At 42.3% G+C, this 20,146-nt stretch overlaps 1 protein-coding gene across 1 annotated transcript in view; it reads right to left on the bottom strand.

The window, feature by feature from the left end:
- Positions 1-20,146, bottom strand: part of NPSR1 (neuropeptide S receptor 1) — a 99,661-nt gene that overhangs the window by 67,958 nt on the left and 11,557 nt on the right. The window contains exon 2 of the mRNA XM_050938047.1: positions 8,426-8,558. Coding sequence (XP_050794004.1) covers positions 8,426-8,558 — 133 coding nt within the window. The remainder of the gene's footprint in view (positions 1-8,425; positions 8,559-20,146) is intronic.

Genomic DNA, 20,146 nt, shown 5'->3' with positions numbered 1-20,146 from the left:
ACAATTTGCCTGTTTTTAAGAAAAAGTTGGGACACCTGCAGGAGGGCTTAAAAACAGGACTGTTCCTTTAAAAACATCTGGTCACCCTATGTGTTTGTTTGCTTGCTTTAACCTGTAAATAATTCTTATTTCTTTTTCCTAGTTAAAACACCTCTAGGTAGTGTATAACAGGAAGGTCTACAGGTGTTGTCTCTGGTGTAAGATCTGGGGTACATGACTGGTCTCTTGGGAATGGAAGCAACCTAAACATTGTGTGATGTTTGGTGTAAGTGGCCATTCATCCCCGGGTGGCCAGTGACCCAGCCATTGGGGGAAGCTAACTCCCTCCCCCTCCCTTTCCCCACAGGAGCCAAGAACACCCTGCAGCACCTCCAGTCCCGCAGTGCTGAGTGGCCAGACGATGTCATCTGAGCACTGGGCGTGCAGCACGGCACCAGCCCCAGCCTGGGCAGAGCGCCAGGAACTGCAGGAGAGGCCTGGGGGCAGAGCATGGGTGGACCCAGGCCAGCTGTTTGGGGAGGCACAGCCTCCCCCAGCCATGATACCTGCCGCCCATGCATTCATCACTAAGTCCAGTTTGTCTGGGTGGCAAGATACACTGCAAAGTCAAAGGGCATTGTCTGTGACTTCATAGTATGACAGTTATAGTGATCCAGGAGTTCACATCTGCTACTGGCTTAGTGAAATCTAATTATAGAACATACCTCCAGATTGGGTTCTGTCCTGTTTTTGACAGTCTGCCCTGAGGTAGGCACGCGTGGTTGTGAACCACTTCAGGCAGCGTGACAGGGGAATCAGCCAGAAAAATACCTTTTGTACTTAGTTTTTAGGAAAGAATAAGTGAGAGCTGTAAACCTCCACTGCTCAGTCCTGCCATGAGTGCAGGGGACTGGACTAGATGACTGCTCAAGGTCCCCTGTAGTCCTATGATTCTATGAGTAATATATACAGGCAGATGCAGATGCATTCATATGGATCATGAACTGAAACAGCCGCTTTAAAAAAACTTTGTATGAAGAAGAAAAATCAGGCAGCATGAAGATTGTCAGAGTCTTCTGCTATTATATGACATGTAGCTTTAGGGATTAGGGAGGAAGTAGATGCTTGTGCGGTTAAGAAATGTGAGTGGCAGTCCAGATTCAGTGCCTGGCTCTGCCAGACTTCCTATGTAATCTTAGTCAAGTTGCTTGCCTGTTCCTCAGTATCCTAAACCATAAAATAGGGATAATACTTTTTCTATGGCGTCAGGCCATTCATGAACATTTGTAAAGCATCTTGGATCCTTGGATGTAAGGCACTATCAATATGCAAAGGATTATCATAGCTATGCCTTTCCTGATCTTAGAGTGACAGTATTGTCTGTGTGGGTTTGGGCTGGAGCTCTGGCTCTGAACCCACCCTCCGCCCTAAGTTTTGAGTTCAGGTCTGAATGTCTACACATCTATTTTTAGCACCGTAGTGTTAGCCTGCAGACCCAGCCTCTGAGACTTGCTGCACCAGGCTGCTGCTTGGTATGTTGATGTACCATAAGTGACTCGCCAGAGCTCACAAGGAATGGGTCAGAAGGCGAGTTGCAAGGATCAGCACCAGAACTTTGCCTGCAATAGCTAAGAGGGAGATACCCTGATAATTTCCACAATCTGCTTTATCCCATTTCTTGAAGAGGGTGACAATTGGGGCATCTCTCATTTCAGAGAGTATCTCTTCCTTTATCCAGATTTTAAGGATAAGCAGGTAAAGCTGCCGAATTAGCTCTGGTCCACTGTCTTTAAAGATTTCAGAGGGGATCCCGAATAGACCAGCTGCCTTGTTGTTCTTCATCTGAGATAGAGATGGAGGTAATTTCCAAAATATCGTCCCTACTAATTATGAAGCTATCTCACAGGAGTCAGTACTTAATTTGAAATTCAAAGTGATTCATGACAAAGATTTGAACTAAATCTTTGATTAGAAGAATGATCCCAATAATATTACATTTGGTAAAGGGAGAGTCATACCTGAGACCTGAATGTTAACTCTTATTTTAATGCAGAATTATTTCATTGCTACGACATGGCCATTGAGTTACACTATCTTTTGTAACAAAATGTTTTTACAGCTCTTGTCACCAACAAAATGAAACTTGTATGGTGCAGTTCAGGAGAAGTGGTAAATTGCTGTTCCTGCTTCTGTATTGTATTTCTGTACTTGGTCATGGCTCTGGTTTTCTGGAAGCATACTAGTAGCACCATTGAAGTCAATGACACTGTGGTTATCTACACTGCAATCACAGGGAGTAACTGCAGCATGTATAGACATACTCAAGCTAGCTCAAGTACTGGAGCGGTGAAGCTGCAGCAGCATCTGCTTCAGTGGAGGCTAGACACCTGGGCTTCAGGGTGGGCTTGTACAGCCTGCACTGGTTCCACAGCTAGCTAGATTAAAGCTAGCTCCGGTAAGTCTACGAGGCTGCAATCACACCTGTAAATGCAATGTAGACATACCCTATGCCCAAAGTTAGGCATGTGCTAAAGTGACTTTCTAAACTGAGACCTATGAAAACAGAAGCTCTTAAAGCTCTTCTGATAGTACTTCTGGCTCCACACAAAGCAAAAAAAAGAATCACAATAAAGCGAGATTTCCAGTTCAGCTTTCCAGGAGTAAGTTTTGAATATATAGCTTAAGATTTGATATAAACTGCTGAACTTTTGGACACTTACGTGAACCTTCATAGCTTCCGTCATCACTAGTATCTAGAGCTGGTTGAATGATAGACAAATAACTTGCTATTTGTCAGCTATGTTATAGAGTTGGTCAAATGATGGAAAATTAGATGAATAATTTATGTGACAAATTGCATAATTTGTCCAGCTCTGCTATTGACTCAAAGAAACACACTTGTCAACTGTCAGAGCAGTGGAATAAGAAAAAATCTCCCAAGAGCTCTCATTTGGTAGGGTTGGGTAAACTAATCTAAATTCATAGAATAATTATTCTCCAGAAACACTGTAATTCATTAACACTTTAAAGTTGCATTGCTGGAACTGTGCTATTGTAAATTGGGCAAGTGCTTTTAAAGAAAAAATATTCAGTATCAGTTTGTGCAAAGACTGTTTTATAAATTGCTTCTCATCATCTGCTCTGATACAAATCATTAGCACCCCATTCAAACTACATTCTCATTGTACTGCCCAAAATTTAACATCTACAGTCCAGTTACAAATAAATGGTAGTATTTAAAAACTGCTTTGCCATGTGAACTCTGGATTTTCTCTTAGGATACAAGTCTTAATCTTAAAGCTAGCTGCACAATATATTGCTAGTCAGCTTCTAGAGAAAGGAAAACAGTAAAATATTTTTATAATGTAATTACACTATAGCCCTAATTCACTCCTCACCTTAGTTTTACCCTGGTGTAAATTTGTTGATTTCAGTGGAGGTATTGAATTACCTGATTTATGAGAGCTGAATCATGTCCTATGTTTGATAACAAATATAAAGAGAAGGATACAATAGAGTAAATTATGTATGAGCTTAGTACAGCTCCTCTTTGTTCAATCATCTGAAGCCTAAGGATTAATATCTCAGTTCAGCACAGTATTTAAGTATATCCTTAACTCTAATCTAACATCACAGGGGCTTAAAGTTAAGCATATGCTTTGCTCAGTAGGGATGGATTTAAGCACTTGTTTAAAGTTTTGCTGAAGGAACACCCATCTGAGTAGGTCCATTTTAAGTCAACAGGACCTTGGACATGTATAAACTTTGGACCATCTTTAAGTACCTTGTTCAAGTGGGGCCTCGGAGAGGTCCAGTTTGAGTCTCATTTCTGTGAATCTGCAAGTCCTCAAGCACAACATGAACCATTTTATTTTGGGGTGTGGGTGGAGGAAGTGCTCTAATTAGTTTATTCCCACTCTTGTGTCTGGTATAGCAGCTCACTGTCAGGTGCAACATAGCTCATTAACTAGCCAGGTATGAAGGATGACATGTTGTTTTTTTCTATTCCCTGTATTCATTTTATTTTTTTGCTCAAATAATTAAAGACCACATTCTCCTAACCCTGCACCCAGCCACAGTTGAGGATAAAAAAATAAGCTTGGAAATAACTGCAATAGTAAAGCAAAATCCATTTTCCACCTCCACAGGGGCACAAACAATAAATATTTTAAGAATTCAGAAATGGAACAAAGTAGTAATGTTGAATAAGCAGTAACATCTTTTGCTAGAAGATTAGCAATTCAGGTTCTATCTTACAGGATCTGAATGTATACCACCTACTGGCATGTCTCAAAATGATTTGATAAGTCATTGTTTTTCATAATACACTGAATACAATTCATAGCCTGGTATAAGCGAATGCTGACCACTGCTGACTTTTTATGTACCCTGATATCTTCTTAAAAAAAACCCAACAGCGTCAAAGCTAAATGCCTACATTAATACCATTTCTTCACTCCAAAATAATCACAGGGACTCATCCAGGGTTTGGGTGTGAATAAATTAAACTTAAAGGTCTGGTTCCTGCATCATAAAATGAAAGTCAACTCTAGTCTAAAGTACTAGACTGTTCCTAGCTTTTGGCAGTTTGCTTTAAATTGCAGACCTGAGTTCCAGGTGTGTTTTCAAAGAGCACTGCTGCGATGTAAGGGGGAGCAAGTGGTTGAATGTATGTGAGCACTTGTAGGGTTTGAGTTTGAAAAGCTAGCTTGAGGGTTAAATTTAGGAATGGGCAAACCTCTGAAGGATGAGAGATTGTGTGCACCACACCGTCCTGACTGCAAGAGGGTTTGAGTCTAAACTAAACCTCTTGAATTTTAATCTTTACTCTACTCTCTTTGCAGCCAAGAATAAGACATCCTTTCCCTCTGAAAGAAGAAGTTAACTTCAGCTGCTTAGCTTCTAACCCTTGTCCCCTTCTAATGTGTTCACAGCTAATATTATTGTCTGGCTACCCAATTCTCTCCTGACAGCTATGAACACTTTCACCAATCACCTCTGTCCCTTACCTGGTCCTGTCTCAAGTGACAATCCTATTCTCTATCTATGGAGCACATCCCTTTTCTAAAAGTAAACTGATGAGAAACTTTGTTCCTTTTCCCTGTGCCCCTTCTGAACCCTGGTTTACTCTACAGAGTTAGGTCAATGCCAGGCATCTTACATTTGACTTCATTGTCTACACTAAAATTTCACCCCCACTGATGAAACTCACCCATTACACCAACTTACTTCCACCGCCACAAGAGGCATCGAGTTTGTTGATGTAGTTAGGTCAACACAGTGTCAGCGTAGACACCGAGTTACATTGACTGCTGCTGGCTTTCAGAAGCCATCCCACAATGCCCCAAACTGACAGTTCAATAGGTGGAAGCACTCCTGTGAGGACACACATCGCCAATACAAGGAGCAAAGTGTAGACACGCACAAGCAACATAATTACTATGGCATCTATATGCCAAAGTAAGTTAGGTCAATTCCATTTTGTAGTGTAGACATGCCCTAACTTTCATCGTACCATTCCAAAGATACACGCTTTTGTCTCTCCACACTGTCAAAACTCTTGTTTGTGCCTTTGTCTTGTACCGCAACTACTGTAATCTCCACTTCTCAGGCCCTGGTTCCTCCAGTTTTCCCCTCCTTAAGTCCAATCAAGATGCTGCCATTGGGACTATCATCCTGGCTCATTTGCTCCAGTCAGGTCACTCATCTATTTGCATCTTTTCACTAGCTCCTCCTTTTCTACTGCATCAAACAGGAAGTTTCTCTTTAGGATAACACCCTTCATCTAGTGTTCCTGAGGGGCTGATGCCTGCCTTTGCTCTGACACCAATGCCTGTCTTCCTGTGCTGGCCCTTACAGGTGAGGGCCATCACCTTCTCCTCCTTTAAATCTCTCCTGCAGATGTTCCTTTGCTGAGATGCCTACAAGACACTGCTATCCCATAATGAGTAGTCAGGTAATAAACAGAGACTATCAATTGATTTTGCAAAACATGCTTCTCTGACTTTTGCCCCATCCTCCCTCCTCCCGTTCTGCCACTCCTTTTTCTTTTTTTTCCACCTGGTCTGTCTTAACCCTAGACGTTGAGCTCTGTGGAGCAGGAACTCTCTCCTGCTCATTTGTACAATGCCGAGCATGACAGGTCTCAAGCCTTGATTGGGGCATCTCAGCCAGTGCTTAATTTGTGCTGGGCTTGGCAGTTCATAGCCCAAGCACCTCTTTCATTACAAATGAAGCACTGATCTCAGCACTACTATAAGTACAGTACCCTCTTATCCATGGGTGTCAGGTAAAAGAGGCCCCCAAACTAGAAGCGTGTCGGCCCACTGCTCTGCCTGTGCTACTCCTCTTCCTGCCCTGCCTCTTCCTGCCCAAGACCTTGCCCTCACTCCCCCTCTCCACTCCTTCCCTTCCCCCAAGGCTCCCAACCACCTGCAGCTCGCATCCCTCTGTCCAGGTGGGTAGTGGGGTGGGACCTCAGGGGAGGAGGCTGAGAAGTGGTGGGCCTCAGGGCACAGCAGGGGGCCTAGCTTCCCACTTTTAGGGAGCTTCCAGCAGTTGCTCCGAGCCTCCCCAAATGCAGTAGTCAGGTGTCGCCCATGCTCTTATCTACCTGAAAGGAGAGGCTTTCTAACGAAAAATGCTGCTGACGCACCCTTGAAAAGAGTGATAAGCAAAACCTTTCATTATGTATGATTTATATGAAATTAACAGCAGCAATAATCTCTCAGTATTGTACAAAGGAACTACCACAAATATATGCTTTCTTAGCTTGTAAAAATCCTTGGCCCAGATTGTCTACAGAGTTATAGGCTGGCCCCTTTGCACTACTCAGATATCTAATCTAAGCGAGAGATGGGAACTCCCTGCTGGTACAAGTGTTCCCATTTCCAAACCTGAAGAGTTCCTGGCAGATGGGATGTGTTCTGGAGTCATGGCATGGTGGAGCAGAGCTGTGCTACATCTGTCCTTCACTGGCATACGGTTCATTAAGAATGTTATGCCACTGGTGCAATTTAGAGCTGCTGTTGGGCTGCTCTAGGTCACCTGCAGGATGGGCCGGCCCTCAGAATCAGGGAGCAGTAATGAGCTCTTTGATTCTTCACTCACTTCTGTGCCAAAGAGCACTCTAGTACAGGAGAGAATCTAGTCCGCTTTACTTCCCCATTTAGCAGGAATTCATTTACTTGTAAAGTGAGGGGGTAAGAGGCTGAGGAAGCTATGCAGTTACTTTTCCAATTTAAACAAAAACTGCATCTCAGAATCCTAAGGATAGCTGTCAAGTATCAGAGGGGTAGCCGTGTTAGTCTGGACCTGTAAAAGCAGCAAAGAATCCTGTGGCACCTTATACACTAACAGACATTTTGGAGCATGAGCTTCCGTGGGTGAATACCCACTTCGTCACCCATGAAAGCTCATGCTCCAAAATGTCTGTCAGTCTATAAGGTGCCACAGGATTCTTTGCTGCTTCTAAGGATAGCTGCGAAGTCATTGGGCAGGGGAACATATGGGGTTGTTCTTTATCAGAAATGTTTTATTGTTCCTGAAATATATGCTGCATATGATGATAAATATAGTGCAAACTTCAACTTGCATCATTTTGTAGAAGGGATTATTGGGAGGACTTTGTTATGGGTTCTGGTTCTATTCTCACTGGAGGTTTTTTTAAAATATCTGCAATCCAGTCATTCCAAAGGCCGTGGATGAGTGCTCTTTAAACACAGGTGTGGACCATATCTGCACTTTTCATTGTCATGGTTTGATTTCATTCTTATCTGGCACGGTTACTACTTTACCAAACACTGATTGCCTATCAACTTTATACATTTAGGGCCTGATGCAAAACCCATTGCAATCACTAGGAGTCGTTTTCCACTGAGCTGTGGATGAGACCTCTTTTCTCCCAGTCTAGATAACAGTGCCTCCCTCCTCCCATTAGCACTTCTATATATGCATTTTTGTGACAAACCAGAACATCTGATTTTGCAGATAGGAAGCTGTTTTCTTGCAGCAAAGTATGCATGCATTTAGGGATACTAGTCTTTTAAAAGGTTTTAGCAGAAGAGCACTGGAGACTCATTCTAATTCAGTGTATATAAACAGGTCTGTGATGACACCTGGGAACAGGGAAGTGGCACAAATTCAGACTCCCAGATAAGCCTCCATTAAGCTGTCAAATTGGCACCTGTGTTCATCACAACTAGTGGAGTGTCTTTTTAGATCAAGGACCAAATTCAAGCCTACTTCAAATAGCTATTGCATTGAATTCAATGGAGTTGTACCTGCTTACTCCAGGGCTGAATTTGCCCTCAAGAGAAGTCTTTATTATACATGGAAACTGAATTATTTACATTTCATCTTGTATTTGCCCATATCAAAGTAATGAAAACTGCTGGTCTTAACTTTACCCCTCATCCCAGTCCATATCCCCCTTCCCAGACAATACCTGTGATGGCTAACTGTGTTATAAAAAAGGTCATTCGGGATTTCCTCTTCCTCTTCCACGTAGAGAGCAGCACGATGGAGTTTCCAGCAACTGTGACAATAAAGAGAATCCAAAGAGTAACCAGCTGCTCTGTCTGCATGATGGGGGGAAAAAGAAACCAAGTAAATGGATCAGTGGTGGATGAAAGTGGCTTGGGTTAAATAAGGTGATGAACACTTAACTATAACAAACAGGGTGGGAATTAATACAATCGGATTTAAATATGAGTTGACAATTGATTTTTTGCTTAACCCAAAAAGTCTATTTTTCTCAGAAAATGTTAAAATGCTGCAGCGTTTTTTAAAAAATGGAACAGTGAAGTACTGGTTTTAATGTGATAGAAGCTAAGTGTGTGGGGTGGGGAGTAATAATTTCACAAACCCAACAGAAGCACATCATCAAGTATCACTGAAATAGGAAGCAACCTTCAGTTTTCTTATGTTGCGCTAGTGGACCATTAAGACTCTGCCTGTAGAAAAGAAATTTGCAGATGGGCTCCTTGAAGAAACTAGGGGAATAAAATGCTTTGCTTTCTAACCCAAGCAAGTATGGGTCATGCAAGTGCACCATAAAAATCAACTCATTATATAAAAGGAGGCACTAAGACTAAAAAAAGAACTTTGACATATGGTACTAGTGGAATCTTGCTGTTCAGAGAAATACATAATTGCAAAATGCCCCCTAGAGACAGTATGTGTAAAAATAATAGAAATGAAAGAAAGGTTACCCAAACCTTTCAATACTTCAAAGATTAAGCAACAAAAGTGAAGGACGGTGTAGGGACAGAGTGATGCCGGTGTATGGAATCTGATTTTTTTTATTAAACCCACTGCTCATGCTGAGATATGGATACAATTTCTGCGTCCACCCCCACGTTTTAGCAAAACTTCTTTTAGTCATTGGGGAGAACAAAGATCATGTTTTCTTCATTTAATGGCTATGCTGCTCAGTTCTTTGTTTTAACAAGCACTGAACCTGATGTTTAATGGGATTAAAATGGAGAGCAGACATAGCATTTACACAAACAGTTCATTCACAAAAACCTTGCCACTTATGATGTTGCCCATGACAAGTAGATTGTACTCCAAAGGAGGATTGCACTGTTTTTTTGACAGCTTCTCTTAATATACTAGCTGTTAACTGCAATTCCATTCATACTGGAGTGAACTTTTCATGGTATATAACTTGTCTGGTCAGGATATATTGCAGGATCTTAATGAAACAATATATTAAAATGTGGTAAAAACTGTGGAAGTGGAGAAGGAGATAAAGGGAATTGAACATAGAGATCATAGTTTGTCTCTAGAAATCAAGCAAGAGTCAAGCTAACAAAGTCAGGCTGACGCTGACTCTAATAACGCGAGACTTGAAAGCAGGGTTCAGGCAGATAGAAAGTGAGAAAGTAAATAGGCACAGACTGTAAGAGAGATTGTTTTGACCTTGTGTTAGATAAGAATGGAACACAGACTATAGAAAGAACTGCTGAGGCAAGAAAGATATCAGGAAGGAATATGTATAAACAAAATGTAGATGTTGATCATTACTGTATGGAACAAAAGGTATAAATGCTTGCCTTAATTGTTTATCTTTTGGGAGACCTGCCATTGTGCACTCTCCCCTTTTTGCAATTGATTGAGAATAAACTGCCTCTGACATGTTGCAACCAACCTAAGAGCGAAGACTGTGTTATTCTTCCACAATTTGGTTCCGTGACTCGGATGGCAAACACTTGGCTAGGACAGCGATAAATTACTCCAGACCTTTCCCCTTCAACCCCCATGGTGCCACAATAGAGGTAAGAGACCTTTTGAAATCTCTATTGGGGTATCAGAGGAGGACTGCCATGGGACCGTCTGTCCCTTTGGGCTTACACCATCCAAATTAATTGTTTTGCAACAAGATCAGATGCGGAGCAGTTTAGAGGAATTTGTTTCCACCCTCCAGTAAGGTTAGTTATTGCGGTTCTGAGGAATAGTTTATTGCCACCCTTAACTAGGTTAGTGATTGTGGTTCTGAGGTCCTCAAAAAGGTTAATACGGTTAATGCACTGGTGCTGAGAGATTGTTACCGCCTCAAGAATAAGGGAAATGTTGTATTGAGTCCATACATAGATTCATAGATTCATAGACTCTAGGACTGGAAGGGACCTCGAGAGGTCATCGAGTCCAGTCCCCTGCCCTCATGGCAGGACCAAATATTGTCTAGACCATCCCTAATAGACATTTATCTAACCTACTCTTAAATATCTCCAGAGATGGAGATTCCACAACTTCCCTAGGCAATCTATTCCAGTGTTTAACTACCCTGACAGTTAGAAACTTTTTCCTAATGTCCAACCTAAATCTCCCTTGCTGCAGTTTAAGCCCATTGCTCCTTGTTCTATCATTGGAGGCTAAGGTGAACAAGTTTTCTCCCTCCTCTTGATGACACCCTTTTAGATACCTGAAAACTGCTATCATGTCCCCTCTCAGTCTTCTCTTTTCCAAACTAAACAAACTCAATTCCTCCAGCCTTCCTTCATAGGTCATGTTCTCAAGACCCTTAATCATGCTTGTTGCTCTTCTCTGGACCCTCTCCAATTTCTCCACATCTTTCTTGAAATGCGGTGCCCAGAACTGGACACAATACTCCAGCTGAGGCCTGACCAGCGCAGAGTAAAGCAGAAGAATGACTTCTCGTGTCTTGTTTACAACACACCTGTTAATGAATTACGGTTATTGTTAAATGAGATGCATCAAGATATGGGGAGTGAATGTGTGTGTAAATGAAAAATAAAAAAAATAAAAAAGGGTATGAGCTGCTGACCAAGTTGACGGCTTAAGCTGACTCCAGCTGCAGCAGGGCTACCCCATGTTGGAGTTCTGAAAGCAAGGGGAGTCAGCCGAACCTTGTGACCCAGCGGATAGGAATTTGCACCTTACTTATGAGCCACTGACCCTAGTGGACACTTTTCCAGGGAGGTGAGAGAGTGAGAATTTTCTTTAGCTCATGAGTTGCTGAGCAGACAGGGCATTTCCCAGAGTGTGTGGGAAATCCTTTCTAGCTTATGAGCTGCTGACTTAGTGGACAAGGTGTCCTCCCCGCAGAGTGTGAGACCTTTCTTTAGCTTCTGAGCTGCTAGCAGACAGGACGCCCTCCTCTGCGTGTGTGATTGGAAAATGGGTGGGGGACACTTTAAGAATTCCCCCTCACCACCAAAGGGCACCCTTTTATATTACATGTACATGCATTATGGTCCTAGACCCTGCAGGCATTTAGAAAATTGGAACTGTTACGTGTGTGATAATCCATCTAAACAATTCCCAATAGAAGGTACCTTTGATTTAGCTAAACTCACATACCTCAAAGGAACCCTTACATCACCAAAGGCCTCTGGTATACAGTGGGAGCACTTTGTCTATTGGTGAGAGGAAGCTACAAAGAGACTCCATGAGTCCTGAGTGAGGAATCTGAAGGACTCCCAGGAAAAATTAAAGACTCAAGTGCAGGATTTAAAAACAAAATGTAAAGGATCGGGATGCCTCCCAGCCCAAGCCACTTCATCAACCCCCTTGGCTCCTTTATATCCCCAATTAGTTAAGAATGAAAGCAAAGAGGGAAAGGAACGGGTTAATTTGAAAAATTTAGCTTGGCCTAGGGATAAAGAAAAAGCTGCTCTGCGTTCAAGGTCAAGAATCAACATAGACCATGCCAAATACCAAGAAAAAAACTGCTTTTGGCCTCAACTGGTTGTGAAAATACAGACAGAGGCAAACAAAGGCAACACAAGTTACAGGACTGAGATTACATTTGCAAAGGTTGCCCGCCCAGTGAGACCCAACAGTCCGCCTTTGCGACCCTGGAGCCAGTGTGGTTTGCGGGCACTGAAGAAGCCACAGGCAGCTGACCTGGACTGGAATACTGAGCAAATGTCTCTGAAAGGGATGCGCCAAGAGACCCCAGGGAGGGAAAAACCCAAAAGCAGAAGCAAGTTGGAGATTTTTGCAGTGTACCTCTGGACAACCTGTGCACAGGATAACCTCCTGCTCACCTCTCTCTCTCTCTCTCTTTCTTTTCTACCCCTGGGCCTGGCCAGCTCAGGCGGCATGTTTGTGAGTATGAAAAAAGAAGGTTGAAAGTGTGTCTATTCACGGTCTTAGCAATAAGAGGAGCTGGAAAAAAAAGGGAAAAGTTGTGTACCGGGCATCTAGAGAAAATGATAAACAATTAAAATACCAATTGTCTGTGCATTCTGTCCAGGTGGCAAGCCTCATGGGGGATGATTCGGGTGACCCTTGTGAGTGATATTGGTAAGGAAAGGGATCGAGAGGGGTGGAGATTAGTTGAGAAGCCCACCCTTCTTACATAAGAACATAAGAACGGCCATACTGAGTCAGACCAAAAGTCCATCTAGCCCAGTATCCTGTCTACTGACAGTGGCCAATGCCAGGTGCCCCAAAGGGAGCGGACCTAACAGTCAATGATCAAATGATCTCTCTCCTGCCATCCATCTCCATCCTCTGACAAACAGAGGCTAGGGACACCATTCCTTACTTATCCCGGCTAATAGCCCTTAATGGACTTGACCTCCATGAATTTATCCAGTTCTCTTTTAAACTCTGTTATAGTCCTAGCCTTCACAATCTCCTCAGGTAAGGAGTTCCACAAGTTGACTGTGTGCTGCATGAAGAATAACTTCCTTGTATTTGTTTTAAACCTGCTGCCTATTAATTTCATTTGGTGGCCCCTAGTTCTTGTGTTATGGGAATAAGTAAATAACTTTTCCTTATCCACTTTCTCCACATCATTCATGATTTTATACACCTCTATCATATCCCCCCTTAGTCTCCTCTTTTCCAAGATGAAGAGTCCTAGCCTCTTTAATCTTTCCTCACATGGGACCCATTCCAAACCCCTAATCATTTTAGTTGCCCTTTTCTGAACCTTTTCTAGTGCCAATATCTCTTTTTTGAGATGAGGAGACCACATCTGTACACAGTATTAGAGATGTGGGTGTACCATTGATTTATATAAGGGCAATAATATATTCTCCTTCTTATTCTCTATCCCCTTTTTAATGATTCCTAACATTCTGTTTGCTTTTTTGACCACCTCTGCACACTGCATGGACATCTTCAGAGAACTATCCACGATGACTCCAAGATCTTTTTCCTGACTTGTTGTAGCTAAATTAGCCCCCATGATGTTGTATGTATAGTTGGGGTTATTTTTCTCCAATGTGCATTACTTTATATTTATCCACATTAAATTTCATTTGCCATTTTGTTGCCCAATCACTTAGTTTTGTGAGATCTTTTTGAAGTTCGTCACAGTCTGCTTTGGTCTTAACTATCTTGAGCAGTTTAGTATCATCTGCAAACTTTGCCACCTCACTGTTTACCTCTTTCTCCAGATCATTTATAAATAAGTTGAATAGGACTGGTCCGAGGACTGATCCTTGGGAAACACCACTAGTTACCCCTCTCCATTCTGAGAATTTACCATTAATTCCTGCCCTTTGTTCCCTGTCTTTTAACTAGTTCTCAGTCCATGAAAGGACCTTCTCTTTTATCCCGTGACAGTTTAATTTACGTAAGAGCCTTTGGTGAGGGACCTTGTCAAAGGCTTTCTGGAAATCTAAGTACACTATGTCCACTGGATCTCCCTTGTCCACATGTTTGTTGACCTCTTCAAAGAACTCTAATAGATTAGTAAGACACGATTTCCCTTTACAGAAACCATGTTGACTATTGCTCAACAGTTTATGTTTTTCTGTGTGTCTGACAACTTTAACTATTGTTTCGACTAATTTGCCCGGTACCGACGTTAGACTTACTGGTCTGTAATTGCTGGGATCACGTCTAGAGCCCTTTTTAAATATTGGTGTTACATTAGCTAACCTCCAATCATTTAGCCTCCTTGCTAAATTGTTAGTGAAACAAAGCCTGTGCCCATGGAAAGGAATAATGCAGTGAGGGGAAATAGATCGGGCCCAGACAAGCAGGCAGGGAGCAGAAAGAAAAATTGGGAAATGGGTTGAAAACTTTGAAAGCATAGTGGCAGAAGTAAAGGATGCAGTAAATGCAAACATGGGAAATTCAGATCCCTAAAATAATATTTGAATTGGAAGACAAGCAAGTGATTTAAGGAAAGAAAAGTGAGAAGTTAACTCTGTAGTTACTGGAGGGAATTAAGCTGTGAAACTTTGTACAAATCTTAAAATAAGGTGTTATGAAAAGAAATTCTTGTTTTTTTGCAGTCATTCTGAAGGAAAAATAGGCCCTATTTCTGAAGGAATTTCTGTAAATAATCCAGGCAAGAGGTTATTTAAGTGGAATCATTTGACTATGAATAAGTTAGTTGAATTTGCTAAAGAACACTCCCGGTGTGTACAATCTGTGTTTTATAAGTTTGAGATGAGTTGGTATTGTTTTAAAGTTGCAAAACCGAGAATACTTTTGCCAGACACAGGAAATAAGTGTTGTTTAATTTTGGTATTTAGCATTTAACTCTTAAGGTAACTTAATGCTTTACAAGATTTAAAATGGTTTTAAATAAGACCAAAGTTGTGGCTGCATCAGGGCAGTCAAAGCCAGGAGAATGGGAAAAGATTTTAAATCTGGTTTTGGCTACAAATAGCAGATAAAAGCTGTAGTGAAAGAAAGACCATGCCCCATACTAACTGGCACTTTACAGTGCTGCAACTTTTGGGCTCAGGGGTGTGAAAAAACACCCCCCTGAGCGCTGCAAGATACAGCGCTGTAAAGCCTCAGTGTAATCAGTGCCGCAGCGCTGGGAGCGCGGATCCCAGCGCTGCAAGCTACACCCGTAAGGGATGTGGTTTACGTGCAGCGCTGGGAGAGCTCTCTTCCAGCGCTGGTGCTCCGACCACACTCACACTTCAAAGCGCTGCCGCGGCAGCGCTTTGAAATTTCAAGAGTAGCCATACCCATTGCCTTAAGGTGGCTCTGTGTAATCAATGGTCACTTTGGCCTTGGCTACACTGGCGCTTTACAGCGCTGCAACTTTCTCGCTCAGGGGTGTGAAAAAAAAACCCTGAGTGCTGCAAGATACAGCGCTGTAAAGCCTCACTGTAAACAGTGCCGCAGCACTGGGAGCGCAGCTCCCAGCACTGCAGGCTAAACCCCATCAGGATGCCGAGTGCGTGCAGCGCTGGGAGAGCTCTCTCCCAGCACTGGCGCTGCGACCACACTCGCACTTCAAAGCGCTGCCGCGGCAGCAAGTGTAGCCGTACCCTGAGTCAAAGGGGAGCCAAAATGGGTTGTGTTTTCCTTTTCAAATCACTGTGTGTTTGAAAGCAGGAGTTAAAAGTTAATCGTGTCCTTTTGAGTCTCTAAGTGGCTGATAACTTTGAATGCAAAATCAAGCCAAGAATGTCTGTTAATGCAAATCACCTAAATGATAAAGATAGAAGCCATTGTAACCTGATCTGCCTATACAACAAATACAGGAAAATATGGGGAGTAATTCCTCAGTTTTGCCTGCAGTCAGCAAGGGTATTTGTAAAAAAAGGAATATTTTAAGCAATAATCTGCCAACCCCAAAGGGGTAGAAACACGTTCTCTTTGTCTTTCAGAAAAATAGGAAAAGCTGATACCAGCTGAGCAGCTGAAAAATTGTTCTTGGAGAGTTGCTGGGTGCACGTTACATCCTGATGGCCCTTGGAACTTACCGGATGCTCTTGCCCTATTTGGCTTCTGTGTACCACAGAACGGCACATATGAGCAAAAGGGGGATGATTGCTGTAGTCAGACAAGACTGGTTTGCACTTGATTTTTCTACTGTGGCCCAGCAATACTGCCAACAGCATGTAATCTTCCAGCAACATAATGTTGGTAAAGCTGTTACGGTTAGGCAGGCAGCACATTCCCCTTCCTAGGGACCTTTTGTAAATATTCAGATTAATTTTATTCAAATGTCTAAGAGGAATTATGAGTATGTGTTAGTTTTAGTTGATGTATTTGTAAACTAGATTGAGGCCTTCCCATGCAGAAGGGCAATGCCAAGACTGATGTAAAAAATTTTGCTTAAAGATTTCATTCCTAAGTTTGTGAGAATCAACAGTGATTATGGAATGCATTTTTACTGGACATTGTAAAAGAGTTATGTGCAGATCCAAGACAATCTCCACTGCCCCCACCATCCACAGTCTGCTAGGGACAGTGGAACGTCAAAATGGGATTTTGAAAAATAAACTGGCCAAGAGCAGAAACAAACTTAAATTGGCCAGATGCCCTCCCATTACCATTGATGAATATGAAGGCTACCCCAGCCAAAAGACTGGACTTAGCCCACATGAGATCCTGACAGGGCGCCCGCTGCGACTACCTACTGTGCCCCACTGGCCTTTGCCCAAATAGACTTTCATTTAATGGATGACACAATGTTAATTATTTTCAGGCACTAATGAAATGTATCAGGTCTTTTTATACGCAAGTGAAAGAAGCATTACCCAAGGATCCTGATCAACCCTACCACTCGCTGGAACCAGGAGACTGGGTCTACATAAAAGTCCATCAGCAAAAGACTGCCCTGACCCCGCCCTGTAAAGGCCCTTACCAAGTTCTGCAAACTACCAACATCGCTGTGAAGTGCCACGGACTAACTGCCTGGACCCATGCTTGAGATGACCCTCTGACTGCTGATCAGTCTGTCCTCCTTTTGATACTTCTTTTCCTCCTTCTGGACAGCAGGAAAAAAAGGATAAGGTGAAGTTCTGGTAAACTCTACCTTGTCCACTAACAGAACCACCATACATTCTCCAACTGACGGAGGAACCCAGTTATTACAGAATGACGTGCTGGTAACCTCTCCCCTTACCAAGTTCTGCAAACTACCAACATCGCTGTGAAGTGCCACGGACTAACTGCCTGGACCCATGCTTGAGATGACCCTCTGACTGCTGATCAGTCTGTCCTCCTTTTGATACTTCTTTTCCTCCTTCTGGACAGCAGGAAAAAAAGGATAAGGTGAAGTTCTGGTAAACTCTACCTTGTCCACTAACAGAACCACCATACATTCTCCAACTGACGGAGGAACCCAGTTATTACAGAATGACGTGCTGGTAACCTCTCCCCTGTATGATGCTGAACCACAACTGTTCCAGGAAAGAAGAGTAAGTTATGTTTTTTCAACTGAAATTGCCAAAGTCCAGGGATTCTTGACTACAAAACATGTTAAAAATTGACCCTGGTGGAAGAGACGGAGTTTCGTAACCTGGTAAGGAGGAACTTGTGGGAACTGCACTTGGGACTGTGGTATTAAGTGATGGTTTGGGTTTCTTCCAGCAACTGGGAACTGTGCTTATGGACAAGTACCATCAGAATGTACTGGCCTCCCTAACTGGCGTTCAGATGGCGAATACCAAAGACATCTTACTGCCACAAACATTACCCCTACCATATCCTCCACGTTTGCTACCACCCTTGTGACACATTATAACACAGACAATGCCATATACCTTAATGAAACCCTATGGCCAAGGCCTTTACACCTTAGTGATCCCTATGGGATGGTGCCAATATGCAGCAGCAATTTGGAACATTTACAAGGCCAACAATTTGATGAGAAATTAGGGCAACTGGAAAAAGCCACAGGCTCGGGCTGGTGAATTACATGTTATTTTTGCCCTTAGCTCAATGACCCAGAAGCTGTTGACAGAGATGGTATTGAATATCATGGAGGCAGGAAAGGAATTGCGGTGGGATCTGTTTAGAAAAAGGGATTTTCTGAATGACCAACTCATGGCCATTCAAAGTGATCTTGAGCATCTTGGGCATCAGGCTTGGCCCACTGCCCTTACAGTGCTTCAGGAATGCCATCTGATTTGTGGCTATGGAGACATACTTGGGACATTTTCTGGATGGAAGTGCAGTTCACAATGCTCCTTCCAAGCTTACGAACCGGTTGGAGGGGTGTGGGCTGCCACATACCAAATCCTGCCAGCTCCATGGGGAGGATGCAAGTGGGATTGGATAATTCACCATGATATTTGGGAAATTAAATCATCTGGTATGCCTAATCGATTTATGGTCAGTGCTCCTGGGATAACACCCGACATTTGGATAGGATAGGGAGTTAATGGACCCTCTAGCCGTTAGAAACCCCCCAGCTTCAATGTGTAAGTAAACTGAAGCCAAGGGAAGTTGTCACTGTTTATGACAATGTCTGTTGGGACGGTATAGGACAACGAACTACCCTGACAGGACACCTGCTTTTCCAAACTAATGACAGCTGTGTGCATGTTAAGGTCACCACTTTACAAGTTATACATTTTAAATTTCACCACTGCTGCAGGCAATTATATTATTTATTGGCCTGAGGACAGAATTTTACAATCAGCCCTTAGGTTTTAGATACCCTTTAATTGGACTGCCTTAGTACCTGACCGGTTCCAAAATTAGCATTCACTGCTACTAGAGGTTCAGAGAATTTCTGAATTATAATGGCAAATTCATATGCTTCAAAATATATATCAAGTTGAAAAATATGCCTTTCATATAGCTTATAGGGTGTCTACTTTATGTACTAAATATGATGTACTGTGCTTTGTGACTAAAATTGTAGAACAACCCCATCATATTATTACCATGGGAATGTTACTGCTTTTATTGTTGTTGTTTATTTTAGGATTATGTTATTGTTGTTGTAAAAGATCTAATAATAATAACACTTTTCATGTCCATACTAACCATGCATTGTCATTGCATCCAACCAAAACCCATAAGGTTGAAGCATTTGATGTAGGTCTGAAATACAAGATTTAATGAAAATGGAGGTTTAAGACTGATAGTTGTGCTATGGAGTGTGGAAGTGGAGAAATAAATAAAGGGAATTGAACATAAAGATCTTAGTTTGTATCTAGCAATCGAGCAAGAGTCAAGCTAACAAAGTCGGGCTGACACTGACTCTAATAACGCGAGACTTGAAAGCAGGGCCCAGGTGGATAGAAAGCGAGAAAGCGAATAGGAACAGACTGTAAGAGAGACTGGTTTGACCTTGTGTTAGATAAGAATGGAACGCAGACTATAGCAAGTACTGCTGAGGCAAGTAAGATATCAGGAAGGAATATGTATAAACAAAATGTAGCTGATGATCATTACTGTATGTAACAAAAGGTATAAATGCTTGCCTTAATTGGTTATCTTTTGGGCAACCTGCCTTGTGTACTCTCCCCATTTTGCAATTGCTTGAGAATAAAATGCCTCTGACATGTTGCAACCAACCTAAGGGCATGTCTACACCAGAGGTCGGCAACCTTTCAGAAGTGCTGTGCCAAGTCTTCATTTATTCACTCTGATTTAAGGTTTTGCATGCCAGTAATACATTTTAACATTTTTAGAAGGTCTCTTTTTATAAGTCTATAATATATAACTAAACTATTGTTGCATGTAAAGTAAATAAGGTTTTTAAAATGTTTAAGAAGCTTCATTTAAAATTAAATTAAAATGCAGAGCCCCCTGGAACGGTAGTCGGGACCCAGGCAGTGTGAGTGCCACTGAAAATCAGCTCGTGTGCCGCTTTTGACACACATGCCATAGGTTGCCTCCTCCTGGTTTACACTGTGAAATTAGGTCAAATTTATAGAAGCTGGTTTTTTAGAAATCATTTTTATACAGTCGATTGTGTGTGTCCCCACATAAAATGCTCTAAATGCATTAAGTCAGCAGCTTGCATCCACAG

This window comes from Gopherus flavomarginatus, chromosome 2 (assembly GCF_025201925.1).
Source record: "Gopherus flavomarginatus isolate rGopFla2 chromosome 2, rGopFla2.mat.asm, whole genome shotgun sequence".
In the NCBI taxonomy this organism is placed as follows: Eukaryota; Metazoa; Chordata; order Testudines; family Testudinidae; genus Gopherus; species Gopherus flavomarginatus.
The sequence above is the reverse complement of the archived record's forward strand: the minus strand, read 5'-3'. Positions and strand labels throughout refer to the sequence as shown.